Source organism: Anser brachyrhynchus (genome assembly GCF_964034855.1).
Source record: "Anser brachyrhynchus genome assembly, chromosome: 3".
Lineage (NCBI taxonomy): Eukaryota > Metazoa > Chordata > Aves > Anseriformes > Anatidae > Anser > Anser brachyrhynchus.
Window position 1 is genome coordinate 120733166 of NC_137696.1, and position 23152 is coordinate 120756317.

Genomic DNA, 23152 nt, shown 5'->3' on the forward strand with positions numbered 1-23152 from the left:
TCAGGATTAACAAATACTTTGGGACTGAATTCTCTCTGTCATGGGATCATGTGAAAAAATAAGGTATGGGATCACATAAGTGGCCATGCTCTATCCCACAGGACACTGCTGTCCGACGGATAAACCAGCATATGTTCGTACAATGAAGGACTCTTTTGTCATGCATACTTGAGAGGCATGAATTAAAACTGCACTGGTAACCGTAATCTTGGCATTTCCAAATTATGTGTGCTCAGACATGAACTTTTCCTACTGTAATTTTTGTCTGTAGCATATGCATAAAGCAAGACCTAAGAACTAGAGATATCTTCCCTTTAATCAATAAGATCTGTTTCTTTTATGTCAACATGTTATTATTTATCTGACGTGTAAGTATCCCCTTGTTACCTACCTTAAATCTACTGTTTATTCCCTTTTACACCGAGTCACCACAGAAAAAAAAATAGTTCTCAATTTAATTCTTAATGTGGTATGGCATGTATATATTTAGTGAGGTGTTTACTTTGTACCTCACACAAAAGTAAACATGCTTCCCAGAAAGCTTCCTTCATCCTTGAGCTGTATCTAAAGAACAGTCCCTGTTATCTGGATTTTGGGAGCACTGAGTCCTTAGTACTCTCTCATACCTGTCTACGATAAAGATTCTCCACAAGCCAGCTGCTATCAGGTTTCTCTTTTGCTGCCATCTGTGTCTTTCAGAAGTAGCAGAGATCAAGAAGAGTGAAATTAAATGCATAGGCTGGTAAGCCAGCATACATGCGGAGCACAGACCCTACATAAATACAGTCTGCGTACCCTTCATGTGCTGTAATTCTGCAGTCCTAATTCTCAGGGATGCTCATGACTGTGTGCCATACTGCAGGCAATGAATACTGCTGCGTGAGACTTCTTCACATCAGTAATAAGCATACCCTGGGCTCATTCTTCCAAAGCAAAAGATAAAGGTTAATTAAACCGTCTGACTCTGCCGTGAAGCTGAGGAGGCTCCCATATAAAAGCCACACTACTGCTGAGCTGCAGGGGCCACAGCCTCTGGGAAAGGAACAGTAATAAGCACATCAGCATGGGGAAAGGGAACATTTCAAACCAGGGTGGACATTTCTGCAGACTGCCTGAGAGTTTCAAGCAGGAGGAAAACATGAAAGACTGCATACTGCTTATTTATGTCTAACATGGAGAGGCTCACCAACATCCGAAAATATACTAAAATGTGACAGACTTCAAAAAGTAACCCTTCAATGCGACTTTTGAAAAAGCAGACTCTAAAGCCCCCTTCTAAAAGGTTTAAAGAACAATAGTCACTGTTCACCTTCAGAGATCTGCACAGCTTGTGGATATGTAGGGTGGGTTAAATCAGCCTTTAAACATGCCTGTTTCTCTCTTCTGACCACTAGCTGGGACACCATATCTAGCTTTTAGACAACTGCACTTGCAAACCAATCCACCCTGAGTCTCTCTGAAAATTTTATCCATATGTCCCTTTACAAAAATGATTTTCATTTGGACTGCTTAGGTGATGAATTAAAACACTGAATAAATTACATTCACAGCTCTAACACTGAGCCCTCTTCTGTATTCAACACTTCTTTCTAAAGAGGTGGTAATTTTATTATAGTGCTGGTTTTACAGACAATTGTTCAAAGACATCAAAAAAAGACTAAAAATGTAAGTGGACCCATAGCCCAGATCATCAAAGCCAAAAAGTGTCCAGTGTGGAAAAAAAAAGGAAAAAAAAAAAAAAGGTTCCACAAATCTAATGTTTACAGTAACAAGAGATCCCAGGAACAAAAAAGTACATTATTCATAATTTATTTGGTGTCCTACAAGCCTGGAAACAACATTATTGCATTTCATATGTCTACGGTGCTTAATAAATTCACTAGATAAATTGAATTAATTGTAGTATGTTGTTGTCTAAGAATCTGAATAAGAATCTGGGTCTTGTACAAATGTGGAATGTATGCCCAGAGAAGTTGTAGGAAGTGCCCAAGGCCAGACTGGATGGTGCTTTGAGCAACCTGGTCTAGTGGAAGGTGTTCCTGACCATGGCAGGGGGTTGGAATTAGATGATCTTTAGCTCCCCTTCCAACTCAAACCATTCAATGGTTCTGTGATATATATGTAGTCCATGCAGAGTGCCCTCTATATTGTCTGACCCAGTGACAGTGTTTTATATGTCCAAGTCCCTATTCTTTTCCAGCTTCTGTAGCAGAGAGAAACACAGGTTTGAAAATACATATTTGAAAATGCATCAAATAACTGTGAATACCATCCACTTTTGATGGGTAATCTCTGAATTTCTGATCCTTTTTAACACTGCCATTTAAAATTGGACTTCTTTTGCACATTTAATCTAGGATTTACCATGAGTAAACAACCATACCCGGTACTACAACAGTGCCTGCAAGTGCTCCTTTCCAAGAAGGCTCTGCAACAATGTGAAGCTGCTGTACAGAATTGTCTGCCTGACTTACTAACTTACTCTAAGAACAGTGAAATAAAACACCGCAACTGCCTCCGACTGCACGTAACATTTAAGACCATGCCTACTACTGCGGGAAACCAGGAATGGGCAGGTATAGTTCCCCGGTATTCTTTGTAGGTAACACCCATAAGATGTATTATAACCTTTACACTGTTTCTTACACGGCTGCAATATTTTAATTAGGGTGAGAATGTTACCGAATACTACGCCAACCGCTAAATAACCTGAGCTTTAATCTCAGCAGTTCACACAAGCCAAGCTGAGTAGGACCTGAGTAGTACCTGGCTACTTAAATCCTGCAAGAAGTGATAAATGATGTAGATAGCACCATTTTTAAAGATGTGTCTGCATTGCACTCATTACAGCAGCTGGACTGATACTTCAAAGGCAGCTTTAAACAAATCCTTACATTGTCAGAAATATAGCATGGACAGTTCATAGTTCAGTAAAAGACAAAACATCGCCCCAGGAAGCCGGGAAAATCCACGCTGAGCTCCATATCTGTGGCTGTATGGCTCTCACTACCTGAGCTACCTGCTTGAAAGCTAACTCAGGCTGTCTGAATTTAATAGCAATGATTGAGTACACCCTACAACTATAATATCTCATCATCTCATCTGACTTCATCCACCTCAAAAACAGGGTGCCTAGTCTAGGTTAGTCATCTAGCCTCCATTTATAATCAATGGAAAGGGATGGACACCCCTCAAGGGCAATTAATTCCATTTTAAGATAGGTATTAAGATAGGTGGGATGAATCACTCCTTGGAAGTGCCTGGGTCTCTTCATTCACTACGGGAGAAACCTACCCTACATTTCTAGTTTTCAGAGAGCTGAAAGCTATCTTCAGCCAGCAGTGACCACTGTCTTCTCCGGGCAGTGACAGCACTGTGCTCAGTTAGCAGGTCTACAGTACGTGAGATGTGTAATAATGGATCTGAGCAGACATACACATTAAGGAACCTGGTTGTCTTCCTAAGAATAAGGTTTCTGGCACCCCAAACATGCTGCAGCATGAGATCATTACTAAGTTTCTTCCCCTGAAGTTTCAATTAAGTATGATGTTCTTCCTCATTTCCTCTTCTGCATTCCTTGTCTGGTTAAATCAGCATCTGTGTCTCACTTCTGGGATGACCATGTTTCAGTGGAGAATTAAGTTTATGTGGAGAATAAAAATAAATTTTATACAAAATGTATAAAGAAATTTGGCCTCGCTAGCGAGGAAGATCTATGTAAGTGCTTTACTTACACACCACTCTGATGCAGTATCTCCCAAGCACATTTGCCCTGTTCCCTTCTTCCCAACCCACTTTCTAGAGTGGAAGGAGGGAAGAGATGCTACACTGAAGTGTGAGGAAAAAAAATGCCGATATTAGAAGCAACAAGCTAAAAGCATTTCAAAAGTGAAGGTGTACAAGAGTTTAAGTTCCTGTGGGGCAAGAGAATCGAACTAAGTGGTCTGGGAAAAGCTGCTTCAAAGCCTTTTTTCTACCATCTTCTTCCACAGTATCTGTATATAGTGTCACATATATAAACATCGCTTTCACTTTTCCTTTCCTCCTAGTTGTGCCATATGGAGATGCAGAGTGCATTCACTTACTCTGCTGACTTCATCTGTTTGGTTATAACCCCTTTTTCCATCTGTATTTTCAGTGGAGGCTGTAAGCTATTCAGAGCAAGACTCTCTTATCATACAGCTGCGCAGCACAACAGGGCCATGATTTTATTTGTGGCTTGGAGAGACCTTTTGAATACAAATGGCAATAGCTGCGATATACCAAAAAACACCATAATGGTCATCCTACATGCCAAACATACTAGGACAAGGCTGTTTGAAGCAATGACCCCTCTACAAAAGAATGGAAATGATCTGTTTTCAGTTGACTAATAGAAATCATTACTATTGGCGAGCACATCTTAGGGAATGGTTTTAGGGTCAGGCTTGCCCACTTGTTTTACATCATCTTCTAAAAGTCTTTTCCCTCTCATTCTAGCAGGGAATCCACGGTCAGCTGCCATCACAGCAATGTCCTCTTACGGTGAGAGCCAGCCAGTGTCCCGTAGGATCACTTAGCTTTCACAACTGCAGTCTATAAATTCAAGCCGTGAGTGAACTAAGTAGGTTTCGCTTTCATCTTACCCTACGCACTACACCAGCAGATGAAAGGTGTGATCACTGGAAAAGATACAACTTTGTCTTAGACTTTTCCTCAGACTGTGAGTTTTATGACCCAGCCCCTCTCTAGTCACAGTGGAAAAACACGGAGCTGCTGGTCCTTGGGATGCAGCTACCATCCAAACCAGCAGCCTCCTGGTCACCTTGCTCCAGAGAGGCACGCACCACGGTCGGGGTGCTGGAAGAAGCCCTGCTCTGCGGGTTACACACCTATCTGAGACACGAATCTAAACCACTGGCATACGTACTGCCTGCCACGTCTCACGAGGAACACCTAAACCGCCCCTACAGTTTCTCACAGCCTCCGGAAATGCTCAGGAGCTCTTCTCCAGACCTGAATTAATGAGATTTTGTCAAATTCCACATTAGCAAAAATAAACCAGCAGCAAATGATACCGAGTGAAACTATGTCTGGCATTCACACTGCAGAAAGAGCCTGGTGCTGCGCCCCTGGGACCAGAAACACTGAGGCTGCTCACGGGAGCCCAGGACCACCAGCCTGCAAGTGCCCTGTGGTACCCACTCGGCTCAAATATGGGAAGTATATGCACGGCGAAGAACCTAAACCCCGCAGCGCAGCCACGCCAAACATTTCTTGGGCCGTATAATCACATTCTGCCTCATTTCTTACAAAGGGGCATTGTAACGCAAACATTAAACTTTGCAGAGTCATTTAGAACAATTTACAAACCACCAAAGCGCCCACTGCGCTCCCAGCGAGGCTGGTAGAAATCTGGAATAACCCAGCTGATTTCAGTAGAGATGTGTCACCATGAAAGACACCAGCACAAGGCACAGATTTTCTAAGCCCAGTTTAGATGAAAACTCGGGACTTTTTCATCGTATCTCAGGGTGTTTAGCATCGATTTAAGCTAAAACCTCCTGGCCGTGCCCAAACGCGTGCAGATGCGAACTTCCATGTTCGGTTTCGGCAATGTTATCGCTTGCAAAAACTGCTGTGCTGCAGTTCTGGTGCAAAGCACATGTGCAGAGTACAACCTGCTTGTAAAATTTCCTCCCCTGCAAACTATACCTCTCTGCACTGCACGAATTTACCGCAGTGAAAAAAATTCAATATATTCTTGGGAAGGAAGGGGGCTGGTGTAGTGGTTTTTGAAGGCAAGCCAGAGAATATTCTAAACTGGGGACACACAGCATGCTTTAACTGCTGTGATAATTCTGGATAAAGAGATGTTAAGGATCTAGCTCCTTGCTGTAGCATGCCATGTGTCCCTGAATAAAATTACTGCCATGCAGGCTGTTAGCGAAGGAATGCGTAAACAGACAATGTATCCTTGCATCAGTTCCACAAAATGTTGCACAACACAAATGCCTCTCGATGTGTCATTTCCTGCTTGGCCACCAGCCCAGCTCCTGACAGTCAGTCAACAAAAAAAAAAAAAAAAAAAAAAAAAAAGAGAGAGAGAAAAAGAAAAAGAAAAAAAAAGAATAAAAAAAGAAATAAAAAGGAAAAAGGAAAGAAAAAAAAAAGGAAAAAAAAAACCAAAAGATTTAAAGCTGTTCTACTCACAAGCACATTCCACTAGCCCCAGCCTTATCCCTCCACCCTCTGCCTTTGAAAGAAAAGAGAGAGAACTTCCTAAACACTGTTATGGTTTTAAGTCTAGGAATCTCAAAAATCTCAATCGCTTATCTGCGTTTTATAAGCCAGCCGGCCAAACAGTTAATACAAAGGCTGACCAGAAGCTCTCGCTTCTCTTTTGCTGTCTTTTGTAGCGTGCAGGGACAAAAAGGCAATGTTTGCTCATACCTTTCCTCATGTGTGCACCTTACAAGCTAGGGCAGCAGGGAAATATTCAGGAGCTGAATGAAATGCAGTAGTTTCCTCCTACCAAAACATCCCAGTCCAAAGCTCACAGCTACTTTTCCATTCACGCTGATAGACAAAATTGTGGTCAGTGACTTCCGAGACTATCTTTAACTGGCGATGAACTGAAGTCCTTGGAAGCCAGGCAAAATATAAAAATATATGCACTTCTCCTCCCTCTTTCCTCATGATTTCCCTACTGACTGTGTTTGCAGAAAAAGCAGCCAGGAAGGAGGGCTTGTCTCCTATTCCACAGGTACCGCCGTGGAAGGGCAAATCATTATTTCTGTGTTTGTAATGAGGGATGGCAAAGCATTAAAGGGGATATAGGTAAAGGATTTGTTTTCTTTTTTTTTCTTGTAATTCCTTTACAGTGAAATCTTTCTGTCTGTTGGTCAGTTATGAGCTCATGACAACTCAGTTCTCCAGAAAACTTCTTTCAGCCCTCCCAGCTGGAAGGCAGCTCTGCTGGATAAGGTCTGTATATGGCAGAGGTTTTATATGGGATACGAGGAGAAAAATAAATATCTGCAGGATTTCCCAATGATTCCCAAAAACCTTATACAATCCAGCCCCTTGATTCCATCACTCAGAATGCAACGTGCTGTCTCGGTCCAGCACAGAGACTCTGCAACCCAGTAGATGTCCCTGGTTGGTAATCTAGATAGACTAAAATAATTTAAAAAAAGAAAAAAAAAAACTTTTCGTGGGAGTAATAATCAGAATACTTTTTCTCACATAGAAATGGGTAGGTTTTCCTAACAGAGCAACCTGACATCACTGTCTCTATTAAAATATGTTAAAATAATAATAGAGAGGTAAAGCAGCAAGCTTCTACGGGCGCATGTTTAATACGACTAAATGGCATTTAAATTTAAGAACCTGACTTCCTGAAGTGCTGAGCATCCAAAATACCAACTGGAGTCACTGCATGCCATGACTGTTCAGCGTGCTTAATGTCAGGCTCTAAATGATTGTGATATCTGTCATTGTCTTGCTGCTGCTCCTGCTGCTGCTGGAAAACATGCAGCATTTATTTGCTCGAGTCAACTTGCCAGCAGAAGGTCAAAGTGCTTTGCCTATAAACAAGCCTTACAAATTCATGATCTTAAGCATGATGTCATGTCTTAAAATGATAAGCTGGCAACAAAGTAAATGACATTTTGTAAAGACGTGCATAATTTTATGTTTACGCTACTTAGAATGAAGGTTCTAATAAGTCATTGGTTGTGTTCCTTTAAAGGGAAGTTTTATAACTGAGATGAATCACAACTGCAAAAGATCAAAGTTAAAAAACATCAATGATGCCATGGGGTACTTTTTAATCTTGTAATGAATGATGATCATGTGCTCTTATGAAGTTGGTCCAACTGCCAACGCCAGATGTGTATATTAAGAAAAAAGTTGTTTGTGATGTGACAGCTCTGGTTGAGCTGCCAGAGAGAAGAAAACTCGGATAACATGCTTGAGATGTCTGCGTGAAATACAGATCCTGGCAGAGAGGGGCACTATTTGCCGATACATAATTTGTTAAGAAAAACACGTTTGCTATCAGAGCCACTTGTAGGCTTCAATTCCTCCTTGCCTCCAACCACCTAATTTTCCTTATGCAATGTAAATGCCAGATACACTTCTTAAATGATTGCTACCAAAGAGTAATAAATCTCCACAAGTGCAGGGGCTCCCTGAAGAAAGCAGAACTTCAATGAAACTCCCACAGTACTTCTAGAGCTACACTTTCCCTGAAAATTCAGATTTAATAGCTGGTCATTCTAGAGGCATCGCAGCATCGCAGCCTTGAAAGCATCTGGCTGCAATGATAGAACTTGCAGAACCAAACTGACCCCAGAGTAGAACTTCAATATATAGCTGAAATACTAAGATTCAAGGCTCCTTAAAAAGGGACTTTCTTAATAAATAAATAAAGACAGAAAGAAAGACACATTTACTCCATCTGGGCTACAAGAATTGATTTTCTAAGTTACCAAGTATTCCTAGCTTCAGCTGAAATCCATGGCAATAGCAGATAGGTATCGTGTGCAGAGGCTTTCTTTCAAGGCTAACCTAAAAAACTCAGGCAGAACATGGAAATCTTATGAAGTTATATTAACACGGCCTCACTTTTAATCCACAAAGCCTCAGAATGGTTTAGTCCCAATCTAAGGAACAACCACAGGTTCCCTTTCTGTGCCACACCGAGTAGCCCACGCTGTTCTCTGTACCATTTTCAAACTACTCTGCTCTGTCTCAGCATTTTTTAATCCCTGCCCTGCTAGGAGATTTCCTCTTCTGCAGATACCTCAACACCTGGAAGCAGCTCCAAATGGAAAGGGCTGAATGACGGGTAACTTATTCTCTGGTTTTTACACTGTGAATGCAGTTTGCCCAGTGTCTCCAAGCAACCTGCACGCAACAACGGTTGTGGGTGAACATTAAAAAGGGTGCTGCTTCAGCTAGGGAGGGACGGCAGAACAAAAATCCCCTTGCTGGGACAGACAGACACCTCAGATGTCAGCGGGCAGCAACACAAGTATCTGTGGAATGAAATGTATCCACAGCTATCCCCTTTCCCTTATCTGTTACTCTAGGTGAGACACTGCAGCTGGGCAGCTCTTACAGAAGGCATTTCAGTGGCAGAGGAGATGGCACCGCAGCGTGTATTAGCACGAGAAATACTTCACTGTGTGAATCCTCTCTACTTCTGTCTTTGTGGAATTTCAGCTAAACTCCCTGCAAGCTCCTTAAAGGTCTCATTTGTATGTGCAGATCAAAGGCAAAATAATTATTTGAGATGCTTCCATTATAGGGATTTTTTTAAGTGTGGTTATTCATCAAATAATTCTTAATCTCTACATGTAATTTAAATACAGCTATACCTAGGTAATCCGATCAAATTAGAAAGAGTTGTTCTAGTCAGATTAAGAAAAATACTGGCTCAACAGTGACATCCATAAGATGCGAGACTGGTTACCGGCTAAATGTGTGAGACAGAGAAACAAACCAAGAAATCATGATGGATTAACCAGACTTGACTGTATCTAAAAGTAAATGCCATCCACAAAATTGCTGGAACATGGCAAAACACACTTCTCATAAAAATGTAGCCAGTAATCACTGCAAATACATTCTTAGTAAGTTAGAAAAGTGCACTGCTATGAGGTTAACATGCCGGATGAAAATCTGATGGACTGTGCTTAAATTAAGTATACTTTCTGTGCACAAATAAGAAACAAAGATCATGCTGTTTATACACTGCTTTCATAGCTTTCTTTGGCCCCCAGGGTTTTGTGATGAGTCCATAGCCGAAAACCAATTTCAGGTATGATGAGATTAATGAGGTACATTAATTATCTGATGGCAAAAGAATTTAAGGGCAAACAAAAAGGCACTATATTATATATTTTCTCTCTGTGCTAGGACTGATCCTGTAAGATCAGTCCGCTATTGTGTTCTAAACGTCTCCAGTTTGAAGCTTATGGGAGTTTAGGGAATTCAGCATGTTGCAGGATTGCATCTATTATGCCTAAATCAGATTATATATAAATACCGTGGGTTTAGTTCTCATTTACACTGGCAGATAATGTATCAAGACCTTGATGTGAATGAGAATCAGGTTTGTGATTGCCCAAATTCAGCCAAGCACTTAAGTGTGTGTTTAATGCAAGTATGTGTGTGGTCCAATAGACTCCAAATTAAGCATGCGCTTACAGATTTTGCTGAGCAAGGCCCAGAGTTTGACAAAGATATATATTTCATTTATGGGTCTCTGTTAAACAAAATTAAGCAGGCGTAAGTGTAAAAATAAGAGCATAATACTCACTTCTTGGCTCCCTTGGCCCATCCACCGTAACCTTTATAGCTCTGTGGTATGTAGCGACTTGGGGGGGATTTGTCAGGACAGTTATTGTCAAAGTAAAGCTCTTCCCTACAAAGGGAAAAAAACAACAAGGAATGAGTGATTACAACATGAAAACAGTCACATGCATGTTCAGTAAAGAATCAGAGACGTTTAAAATTATTCCCTGTCGTTACCACAATCGTGAAAATTAAAAACATAACTGACCATAGGAGTTTTCCTCCCCTTCAGTTTTACTCTATGTCAAGAATATGTCCATGTGTTGACAATCTAAATGTTCCTTATTTAATAATGGGTCATCATACAATGACAGAACAAAAGTGATTCACTGCTGAGGACAAGCCAAATTCTTTTCTGTATTGAAAGTGGTGTAAATCCAAAGCAAGTCAGATAATTTAAAAATTTACTCCAGTTTTGCAGCTGTGTGACAGAGAGCAGAATGTGGCCACATGTTATTTACTTCACACAGCTTTATCATTTCATTTGTTTGACTCGACTACAATAAGATGAGGAAAGACTGTATTTTCCTCCTGGGAGTCATTTTAACAGGGAACCAGTGTCTCCTGTCCTTCATATGCCAGGGGTAAGATAATGATATCATTATTACTGGAACAGACTTTTTTCCTTACATATATTCCATCTATTAAACCCTAAGAAAGCCCTCGATTTTCTAAAGACGGTGAGAAACCCCTTTGTGCACACACGCTTCCCTCCTAAGCCTGCTTCTTTATTTTTCAGAGTTCGAATTCACACAGATATTGCACAAGCTCATCTGGAGCCTTCGGCTGAATGAAAACGTTAAAAATAAATAAATGAGCTGAGCCGAGTGAGCCCGAGCGCACATTCTCACAAGCCACTGGCCTCCGTTCGGGGGACTCACTGACAGTTGTAATCTGTTAGATATGCAACGGTTAGTCATGTCAGATAGTCAAAACTGAAAACTGTTTCAAGACAGGAAAAGGTGGGCGTATAACAGTGACTCAATAAAAGTCAGCAATCTTAGGCCTTCTTGCTGGTTTAAACTGCTACTTTACCAGACTCTTAAATTTTTTTTTTCTCTCTCTCTGTCTATGTGCATTTTTGTTGCCTGTGCTTTTCCTCTTGTTGAACTCCAAAGGCATTCGATCAAGACACAAATCTTCAACAATATGTAACAGCACAAACTTAACGCAGTTTTTTCAAGCCTAATATAGAACAGCTTATATAAAAGGCATAATACGGAACAGAGCTTTGGCTGTCAAATCTAGTAATTGGTCTTTCTTTCTGGTCCAAGCCGTATATATCCCCCAAAACCTGCCTGAGACATGCATCATTTATTATCCGGAGTGCAACTTCAAACCGTCTCGGCTATATTTTTCACGAATCAAAATGTGACATGGATTTTTTTTTGAGGGAATATAACTGCCACTTGGAGTAAAGTGCTTTTCCAGGTGTAGCTGCGCTCCAGCTGCGCCCACCCCTCCGTGAGAGTGGAGGTCGAGATACTGGCAAAGGCGTAAAAATCTCAGGAGGCTCAGTTCGGCCTCGGATGCCAACAGAGATGCATGGCTGAAGGTGGCTCCCCCCAGTTCCATGGGGAAATGGGTTATTTCACACATCTTTTCAGAATGACCACCATGGGAGAGTAAGGTGTTTGTAGGATGTCCGGTCTTACAGTCCTGCCCATCCACAGCCCCCATGTAACCTGTTCTTTTTGCCAGCGTCGGCATGCACACAGGCAGAGCTCAGCCGTACAGCAGCTTCCTTAATGAAGCATATAGTGCCTGCACGCCTGCTTGTTTAGGTCTGAAAGGCTCTGAGCCTTTTATCCCTATCCAAGCAGGAATTCAGCCTATTGCCTGGATACCTATAAATTCACCAGGGACAGACTTAAGGCCTCCTTTAGCACCAGCCTATCGTGTCAAAGAGCCCGTATGAAATCATGCGATGCCGCCATTCAGACCACAGTTACCCATATAAAACGGGTAGAATACTATTGGCAGCTGCCAAAGATGCTAAAGGGATTTTCCATACACCTCGGAATGAAGAATTTGGCCTTCCAACGCTACCGTTCTCTTTCTGTGCCAAATCAGTACTAAAGTCTATTACAACGAAAAATTAGCCTAGCAAAACACACTGTTTCAAAGACCCTGTAAAATAATTCAGAAGAAAAGCACTGCAAGGTTTTCTACACTAAATATATCTTCAGATGATACAGCAGCCAGCAAATACACGCTCCTTCACAAAGAGCTGCGTTTCGACCTCGCCTGTGAGCACTTCATTACTGCCTCTGAGCCAGCCCAGGTTGAACAGGTAAGCACCTAATTTGAAAGGGAAACTGGTTTTGTTCCCTAGCTGGTATTCTAACACACAGAAGCATTAATGAAGTAACATTCATGAAGCCCCACCGCACTCAGTAAACAATACATCGCTTTATTGCAGGGCGCTGCACAGCCCTGCCAGCACGCTCAGGTTCCAGAGCTTTCAAGAGATGATTTACATATTACAGGATTAAGAACAAAATAAATTTTTAAGGTCACACGTTTCAATGATGCTTATGCTTTCCACAGATAGATGTAACTGATTTCACAGATATCCTTCCTCCGCTACGAAATCCTTTAATGCACTTTTTATCGCTTGCCTTTATGCCCTTAGTCATTTAAACTATCCACTTTTAGAAGCTAAAGACTAATTGTAGTACTCTTTTATTAAATTCCCTAGCCAAGCAGGCATCTGGCACTATTGCTTTAGTGTGTCTAAACTGTGCATTCTTTGTTATTCACACATGTGAGTCTAGCCGACACAGAAAAGGACGAGATGGACATATGTTGAAGCACAAGGCAAAAAGCAGAAATTAGCTTGAAAGGAGACTCAGCAGCTTGTGTGTGTTGCATATTTTTTCAGTTAGATACTAATGTGATTAAAGTATCAGGAGACAACAAAATTAAGGTTATGATCCCCTGCTTATTGAAGACAGGAATTCTTTCTTCTCTGCGCTGTGGATCAGGCTTGTAAAAGTGAGCTACTGCCTCAAAACCACATACAAACAACTTCTGCATTCACATAAAGAGCTCTGGTTACTTATTCTGATGAATCCAGAAAGGTGTTTAAGAGACATTATACAAACAAAAGCGTGAAGTCAGGGCTTCTGCCAGGCAAGCAGCATTAATATGTATAAAATTCAAGTTTCTCCATTGAGCCATGGGAAGCAAGAAAAAAACGTGGGAGAGAAGGTGAAGTGGTAAGTTGATGATTCAGACTTCACAATCAAATTTAGAGATACAGAGATCAAAGAGCAAGCTGTTTAGAAAGATGTAAATCTAAAGTCAGGAACAGGTGTGGATTAGCTTCTCGCCACCGAAAAAAAATGATTTCTTTATTACTTTATTTTTCCTGTTCTACTTCACGACCTGCATCTACTGATATTTGTCTATGTAAGTAGCTTTCTCACTTCTGTTTGCAACTACTGCTTTCTTTCCTGCTATTTTAAGCGGAGTTATAAAAATCTATCATTAATGATAACTCTTTCTCCTTTTCTCTCTCTCTCTCTCTCTCTCCCTCTCTGTTCTAAGTCTGGAAGACAAGTCTGGACCAATTTCTCCATCCTGCCTCTGGCAGCAGAATGCAGCATTTCAGATCCTCCACCGAGTCCCGGCTGCTTCAAAGGAAAAGCCCTACTTTCTTCCGTTAAGATCATAAGAAATATAGGGGGAGGGGGTCAGCTCTGTTTGGACATAATTACACTTCATCAAAAGAAGCTTTCTTCATCTTCCATGCGTGAAAAGTCTGCAAGCAGTTAAGTCTGTCTTTTTTCTTCCCCCCCTTTTTTTTTTTTTAAATATAAAAATTGCTATTTGGGAAACTAGCCAAAACTCAGAAAGCCAATATAGTAAAACAGTGCACACCCTTTGTTTTTCTTTGAAGTCTCTTAAATAAATATGTTGAGGGTTTGAAAAGTACACTATCGCTTTTCCATAGATTCTACCCAGACTGATCAGAGAAAAATTCTATTCCAAATCTACTAGATACCAATATAAATTAAATTACTGGAACCAAATTTCAGAAGTTTTGTGTTTACGTGTGTCTATAGCTATAGCTACTGAGGTTTTAGGCTCTCTAGTTCATTTCCTATGTTTTAATAAAAAAGTATATATCATACATTTCAAATGAAATTTGCAGATCAGAGGTAGTACATCATATCTCAGTTCTTTTTCAGCACTGCTGAAATACTGATACACTGCTGAACTTTTACTGTAAGGCAGCATTACTGATGGAGCCAGGGAACCTTCAAACCTAATCCATCAGCAGAATAACAAAGCAGGCTGTTTTTTCAAAGAAAGCAAGACAAATGGAAGAGGAAGGTAGCACCTTATCCAAAAGGGCAGTGAAGTCTGCATTTATACTGCATTACTTCTGCAGTAGTTATTCTGCATTTTGAGTTATTCTTTATTAACAACAATTTTCAAGTTGTAAAATGATAAAGAGAATCGTTTAGCCAGGTTACTAAAATAAAAAAATAGCCACTCAAGCCACACTTATGGAATCACTTTCACAAAACACCAGTAATTGTAAAAGCATTCTGACTGACTTAAACTATCTAGGCCTCTGTCATATGTTTGATTTTTTTGTTTTTGACAAATGTTCTTTCCTTACCTAAGATGAATTACAACTGCTTTTTACGGAATACTATTGTAAATTAGCTTTATTGCTAATTCCCAGCACAGACCGTTCAGCTTTTATTTCTTTGTTTCCCTCCATGCAGGGCTGGTTTAAAAATGAATAATTACTGTGCGTACGTAAAGCAAAAATATTTAGGTTGAAGCAAGGACTGATATAACAAACCCCTCTGAGGATTCCTGCAGCAAAGACTGAAGTGCCAGCTTCCTTCAAGCAATCCTTTCAATCATTACCTCAAATTTTAAGGCAGCTACAAGAATCTTAAATTCTTTTGAGACTCGCAGTGATTACAAAGGCTTTCTATAACTTCAGTGCGCTTCCCAGGTTACAGGAAGGTCCAAACCAGCTGGAGGACAATGACAGCACTCTAAATCTTCAAAAAAACTGAAAGTCACCCGCCCTGACATTTCAAGTAAAGGTTAAATTTTGTTCAAGCCAAAGCTTATAGCAATTCATAAAGAAGTCAGCCAGGTTACTAAAAAGAAAAGTAAGGCTTATCTCTGCGGGTCATATGCAGTTTGATCGTAAAGGGCAGGGAAGTCACTAGAAAGCTTTCTACCAATAGCTGTAAGCCCTTAAAGAATATAACCTATAGCACATGTGATATGCAAAACCGCCGTAATTATAGCTCTTCTGTAACAACTTCAGAAGAAGCTCTGCTGCTAAAGGGAATTCTGCGTCTCTCGTTACCGTGGCCTGAGATGCACTATCTGACTGTACAAAACTCATCACAAATATCCTCACTTTCTTCCACTTTTGCTGTTCAATTAAAATAGGGAACCAAGGTATTCTGTGAATCATTTTTGTAAAACTGGTGTCTCAAAAATGAACAAAGACGCGGCAGAAAAACTTTGCGAGGGAGAAAACCGCTTCACTTGGTTGGACAAAGTTTGCTGAAGCTTGCGAATAAAAGATGCATTCATGAAAGGCTGACAGCGATTTATTTACACGCTAATATGTATTTCCTTGTGAAATGAGTCTGATGTCTAGACTTTTCTTTTGCTTCACTACGAACGCGTACAGCGCAGTGGCCTACCTCTTCCGCTTCTTCCCACAAATCGTAAGTCATTGAATCTGGCCACCTGGTTCTTCATCACGGCAGAAGCGTTTCGCAGCTCTGCAGAGTAGTTCTCATCGTTTCCAGCCATGACAGTGACCACGGTCCCATCGGGCACTTCTCCCAAGGCCACCACCTGTTAAAACGGGAAGAAAAACCACAGCTCGTGAGACAGCCCTCGAAAACGCGTGTCGCCATCCCAGCTTTGCACCCTGCCACGTTCATGACGAAGCTCTGTGGCAGCTTCTCCAGCCAACTGTGGTGAACAGTCATGTGTTAGCTGAACACAGAACAAAGTGCCACATCAAACAAAGAAACATCATGTATTGTCTCCCTCTCTCACAGCCTAATAGGGAGTTACTTCTTTGTTACATTTCTTCTGAAACATTCAACAGCCTTATGCAGAGGGCCTGGTTTAATACTTCCTGAAGGCCAACTTTGTTCTCAGCAACCAGCGTGCAGCGAGAAAACACGAGGCAGGGCTTGTAGCCATAAATTACACACGAGAGCACATTTGAGATGGAAAGTCGGGGATTGCTATCAGCAGCCACAGCACCCGGGTTGGGTTGGTAGCGGTCGGGCCCGGCCTCCCGGCCCGTGGCCTCCTCGGGCCTCACGGGGCCACCAGCAGCGCCCGCGGACCCGTCGTGAGGGGTGGCACCGGGGTGGCACCGGGCACGGCTCACCGCGAGCTGCGATGGAGCGCTTCGTGGCTGCAAGTCAAGCTCTTCAGATGCAAGATGAAACAAAGGCTGCATTTCCTCGCAGGCATGTAAATCTTCAGAGCGCTCGCAAGAGTCGCGTGTGGTTAGCACCGATACCCCGCTCAAATTCCAGGACGGGTGAGAAGAATAAAAGTATTTCTCCCTACGTTGCAGCTCCCTGATAGTCCCACTTTCATGCCCTGGCGGTTCTGTAGTGCTCTAACCGACGATGAGATAAATGCCACAGAGCGGACAGCCACTGTATTCTAGTTTGAAAACACCGGTGATACCCACGGTATTAGCACACTGGGACTTTTTAAAGCAAAAACAAAGTTAAACAGGAACACTAAGTTACCAGGAAGAAAACATACAAGTTTCTTCACACGGGATAAAAAAAGTCCACAGAAGTGGAAATAATTTCCTGTTGCCCAGTTAACTAATACTGATGCTAGAAATGCATTTACAACAAAAACAGGTCCACAAATATTGCATGGCTGAGCTGTAACTTCAAAAAAAATGTAATTTTGAGATACAAAACCTGTCCTTTTGCAATTCCTACCAGTTTACATGGTCAGCTATGACTTTTTATATAACCCATTTTATTCTGTCTCCTGAAATATGCATGACATTTTGTCATAAGCCCTGCTTGAAATGTCTTTCCCATAAATGATCATGCCTGAAACTAATAATTGAAGGTTGCACTGTAATATTAATTCAGCAAAAAGAATGAGTTCTGAATATATATGGAGAGCATTACATGGCCCAGTGCACTGTAAAGTGTTTCTCTACAACAAAAATTAATGACAAACGTATACAAAACCTGAAAATATTTAAAATAGACTATATTATTGAAAAATAGCCTACTTCATCTTACTTAAGGGAAAGCATAAAGCAAAGCTGATTGAAAAAAACAAAACGGATTACCCCAACGCCTTTCTGTTTTTCCACAAAATAACAGGTAACACCGCCCAAAACTGAAAACTGAGTCCTGCCACTAACTGCTGTGAGGCCTACATGGAAGGATTTGACTTTAAAGCGATTCGAGTGTCCCTGAGCACGAACACACAAGAGCCACCTTTGTGGATAAGATCTGAGGTGCCACCAGCTCCCCACCCCGGGTCTGACAGCAACCAGGTCCGCGGGCTTCAAAGCGAGGTGTAAAGAATCCCACCGGAGCCAAATGGTAGTCACATCAGCAGTGATCATCGGCTGAGCAGAGGGGCTGACTCGAGCCCTTAATAAATGGCTATCAGCTTAAAGTCTTAAAGCACGGGGCTGCTTATAAAGTGCTCCCTTCTCTGTGATAGTGTGCTAACTCTGGACCGTCTTGTTATGCACGTTCACACCCAGGGTGGTTGCAACCTCTGCTTTTTACGTATTTGTCACAAACAAAAAAATCGCATTAACTCCAGAAAGGCAAAGAAACCGAGAGCACGGGAGGAAGTGCGAGTCTGTCGGGGGCCTCGGAAGAGGGAGTGAAATGACTGCAGCCCCCGCTCACCTCCCGCTGCCTGGGAAGCTGGGGCACGCAGCGGGCAGCCTGCAGCACCCCTCGCCCCCAGCTCGCATCGCCTGGGCACGAAGGAGAGAGCCGTGCAGGACTCAGAGCCTCTCCAAAGGCCCTTCTGCACCCCTGCCGGTACTTCTCACAGGTTTCTTTCCTAGCCTTTCCTCTGTCGATGCCGGTGCAGTTTGGCAGCCCGGGCGGTAGCGTGGAGCTGCACGTGCCGCTGCCGGGCTCGCTGCGCTATCACGCCTGATCGAGGACCGCATCCCGACTGCAACGCACCGGCTGCTGATGCAGCATGATGCAACATCTCCGGGAGGCTTACGAGGAGAGGGCTGGAGGAAAAGGCGAGCTGAGATCGGGGGTGAAAACACGCGACTTCGGCTATTAAAAGAAAGTCCTCTTACACAAAAAGCTCCCCTGCTATGCAACAGGAGTAAGATGTTTGTAATTTTCCTACTTTCGTGCCTTTTTTTTTGTCACGAAATACCAGAAGGTTACTGCACGTGTAAATAACAGCACTGCCTAGAACAAAGCTTCTTCGCAAAACAAATTTGAAACCTGGGGAAATATAGATCACTGAGAATTTTAAAATGTAACTTTAGACATTGAAAGACTGTTTGCACAAACCTTGATTTGGTGATTTTATGCCATGTCTCAATCAAAAATTATTTGAATATTCATAGAAAATGGATTGCAAGTGCACTGTGGAATGAATAAGAACTAAGTAAAAATTTAAAGATGAAAATAGTCACAGTGCAAGTTTTTTACCTATTCTTCAAACATAAATACCTCCACCATTTCATAGTGTTTATTTTCCATATCAAGCTACCTACACATTTTGATGATTAAAATTAATTTTGCTTTCTTTAACTAAAACTCAACACGATACTAGAACTCAGACGAAACCACAAAATAAAAACAAACCAATTCTTACAAGTTGAAAATAACTATGTATTTTTTTTGCATAGCACAATTCTCATCTGGTCAGGCAACCTGTTTGCCCGTTTTCTGTCCAGCGGGATTTAAAATGGCCAAAGTATGTATCCTAAAAGATGGAAGCTATATGCACGAAGCAAAAATACTAAACAGGAGCAGGTACTAAGGCTTTCTGCAGAGCGAAACGCTTGTTTCAAAAAAAAAGCTAGTATACTTGCTAAATAGCTCCCCTCAGACATTGATACCTATCACTTCAATAACTCCTCTTGCAAAATACCGAATTTAAACAGCCTCTGAATGTCAAATCTTCCGTAGTGAGAATGTCTTTTCCAGAGATTGCCAAAAGAGCATCTGATACTATTAAAAATATTTTAATGTTCTGTAACTTAAAACAGAATAACTGATTTGCACTACTTTTTTTGTTTAAAAATACACATCTGGGCTGACAATTTATACACCAGGTTTCAGCTTGAAGTTATTTAAAACAGCTGAGTTATAAACTCTGAAAACTGGGGTTTGGAGTGGAAACGCTGACAGACCCTGAACTACTGTGGTGCTACTGGGAGAGATGGTATATATATACACCTCACGTCAATTTTTTTCCTGCCTTTACGTCCACTAAGGTGCTTTGCTGTTATCAGCCTCATGCAAGACAACGTCCAGAAGCCTCTCGTAACATCTAGGGTGGCAATTTGGGTCTTTATGACGTTCAGTAAAAACTCCCAGACAGCGGCATAAACAGAGGGCCAAATCCTGATGACTGTACGCAGATAAAGGGTGGCTGGCTGTTAAGAAACATCAGTGAGTAAATTTGATGTGGATCCTGGTGCACAATATCCATTTCTTTTCTGCTTGAATATTACTAGATTGTGAGAGCTCTGTTAGGAAGTACACGTTTAATGCTCTTCACCACAAAAACAGTTTGCATTAGCAATCTTATTAGTTAGTACATTCAGTGCGGACTCCCTCCCCAGAGTGTGTAAATATTAATACTTAAAATTCAAATGTAATACTTAGCCAACATTATTTCACAAAATTATAATCAAACCCAGCACTGTTTATAACATACTTCCTTTCCTGCATATGATTTATATCTGTTTTTTCTTAAATTAAAACAGTGCTATATCCAGGGTACTTTTTAACTGGAGATCTCTGCGAGAGAATTATGACACACTTAACGCACCACTCAAAACATTATCATCAACATATTATTTATTGCCAATAAAACTTCAAAAAGTGTGTTGTCTGTGAGCCATTTTACTTTCAAGTTACTGCTTAGCCGAGATTTCTATAGCCCAAATCTGTCTTTTTTTTTTTCTTTTTCAGCGATAATTCCCACTCTGCTGTATCACATCAAGTGTTTTGCTGCAGCTTCTTTGGTCTAAAAGTACTGGACAGCTGCAGACAAGCCGCATTTGACAAACGACATACAATTTTAAGAATTGTCAGATTTACTTCAACTGAGTTTCCAATTAATTCACCAGTAAGTACGGGCATATATATATATGCCATATTTGAAAGAGAACAAAGTACGGATCGTGTGCTGCATGGGAAAGCGCAGACGTGCCCGGAGCTGGAGGGACAATTCAGTACTCATGAGGCATCAGTAGATCGGTCAGACCCATACCTGCCTGTCAGCAACCCCATTTATGACCCAAATACAAGTCGTGTGTAAGTACATGTGAATATTAGCAGTTTGGGAAGTGCTCTGATGCTTTTTCAACCCCTTTATCACATGGACGTAGCCTTATTGGGATATCATTCTAAATACTTTAATATTTAGTTTAGATCTCTCTCTTATTCTAATGAGCTGCGACCGCATCCTTTGAATTGCCGTAAGGTGGGAGAAGGCTCGGGGTTTTCAAATGAAAACAGAAATACGGATACGGTAATGTGAGAGCTCCCACACCGCGTCTATAGAAAGCGGCTACAATACCAAGCTAATCTACTACTGAATTAAATCACAATCACGGCCCTGGGAGAGCTCCTCCTCCTCCTCCTCACACCGCAGCCCCGTGAAGCAGAACCGCTCCGTGGCCCACGCCTGGCCCGGCAGCACCCGCCAAGGCCCCGTTTTTCTGTTATTTCCACTCAGCCTGACCCTCGCCGACCACAAAAGCAGGCCACGTTCGGAGCCGTCCTGCACCTCGAAGCCCGACAGGTTCTTTCCCTGTGCCCGCAACCTTCGGCCTGCCCTAGCCTGCATCCCTACTGCCTTCCATCAGCATGGCACCGTCACCGACAGCCCCTTGAAAACCACTACATTTAGCCACTTTTAACGATTTTCCCCGGACAAAGGGGTAATGCCAGCACAGCTTTCCAGCGCACGGCCTGGAAACACTCAGACCCTTTCCAAGCACGGCTCCCTTCCAGCCCTCCACTGGCACCCCACGTCCCAGGCCGAAGCCAGGCAGGTGTCCCGGGACACCCGTCCCTCTCCATCCCCACCAAAGGCCACGGGAGGGGACATCCAAGGCCAACACCGTCGGATGCCGCAGGGGAGGAGGAGGGCTCGCTTGCAAGCACGCAACCGGTGCTGTTGTTGGAGCAGGAAAGCAGCCCTCTCCTCGCCTGAGGTGGGGATGCAGCGGGACATGGCATCCGTTTCTCCCCAGGCCTTGCTGAGGAGAGAGCGTCCCAGGGCCAGGCGCTTCCCCGCTCCTCCATCAGGAGAAGCGAGGGGGTCCCGGCCTCCCCCCTGGGGTCTCCCTGCCCCATCTCAGCCCACGCTGCCTGGGGATTTGGGGGGAGGGGGGGGCACGGACAGCAAAGGCCCACTCCTCCCACCCCAGCCTGACCCCCCCCGGTACCCCAGCCCTCACAGCACACCTCACAGCACCCCCCTGCGTGCCCCCCGCCAGCCTCAGGACGGGGATGGAGGCAGAGGTTGAGGCTGAGGGGCTGAGGTGCTGGGCTTGGAGGGGGGGGGGCATCCATTTTGCACCCTGCTCTTGCACCCTGGTGAATCGCCCATTCCTCAAGGGGGGGATGATTGATTTAAAAAAAAAAAAGGGGGGGGGGGAAGAGAGGTTCTGGGCTGGGGGTGGCACACGGACAGAGGGGGAGGCTTGAGGGGGATGACACCGGCTCTGCCTGGCAGGGAGGAAAATAACGGGATGGCCCCCGGAGGGTGGGGGGGGGATGACCAGGGAAGCACAGCGGGATGGGGTGGGCACAGGAGACAGCAGGACGGGGGGGGGTACAAAGGGCACTGCCAGGCTGGGGGGGGCACGGGGGGCACTGAAGCACGAGGGGGGTACAAAACCCCTATAGGCCCGGGGGGGGGGGGGCAACAGGAGGCATTGCAAGGGGCACAGAAGCTCTTGAGGGTCAGTGGGACACACACACCCCGGAGGCACTGGGGGGGGGGGGAGGAAGGAGTCAGTGCAGGATGGGGGTGGGAGGGGGACACAGGAGGCGCTGGGGGGGGCACAGAAGTCACCGTAGGCCAGAGGGGGCACAGAAGTCAGTGAAAGATGGGGGGGGGCACAGAAGTTGGTGCAGGACGGCAGGGGGGGACACGCAGGAGGCAGTGCAGGGCAGGGCACAGGCGGCAGTGCGAGACTGGGGGGGGCACAAGAGGCACAGGAGGATGGGGGGCACAGAAGTCAACGCAGGACACAGGAGTCATTGCAGGCCGAAGTGTGTGTGGGGGGGGGGGGGGGACAGATGCAAGGCGAGGGGGGGGGAGCAGGAGTCACTGCAGGACGGAGCGAGGGGGGGGCAGGAGACACTGTAGGGGGGGAGCACAGAAGTCAGTGCAAGACGGGAGGGGGGGGGGACAGCAGGCACTGCAGGATGAGGGGGGCACAGAAGTCATTGAGGGGGGCACAGAAGTCATTGGGGGGGGCACAGAAGTCATTGGGGAGGGAACAGAAGTCATATAGGGGGACACAAAAGTCATTGGGGGGCACAGAAGTCACTGAGGGGGACACAGAAGTCAC

The 23152-nt window shown here is 43.5% G+C and overlaps 1 protein-coding gene across 1 annotated transcript in view; it reads right to left on the reverse strand.

Annotated features, from left to right (window-relative positions):
* The window catches only part of RUNX2 (RUNX family transcription factor 2), a 155065-nt gene that overhangs the window by 68918 nt on the left and 62995 nt on the right, over window positions 1-23152 (reverse strand). The window contains exons 4-5 of the mRNA XM_080587422.1: window positions 16038-16194; window positions 10310-10414 (exon numbers count right to left, since the gene is read on the reverse strand). Coding sequence (XP_080443548.1) covers window positions 10310-10414; window positions 16038-16194 — 262 coding nt within the window. The remainder of the gene's footprint in view (window positions 1-10309; window positions 10415-16037; window positions 16195-23152) is intronic.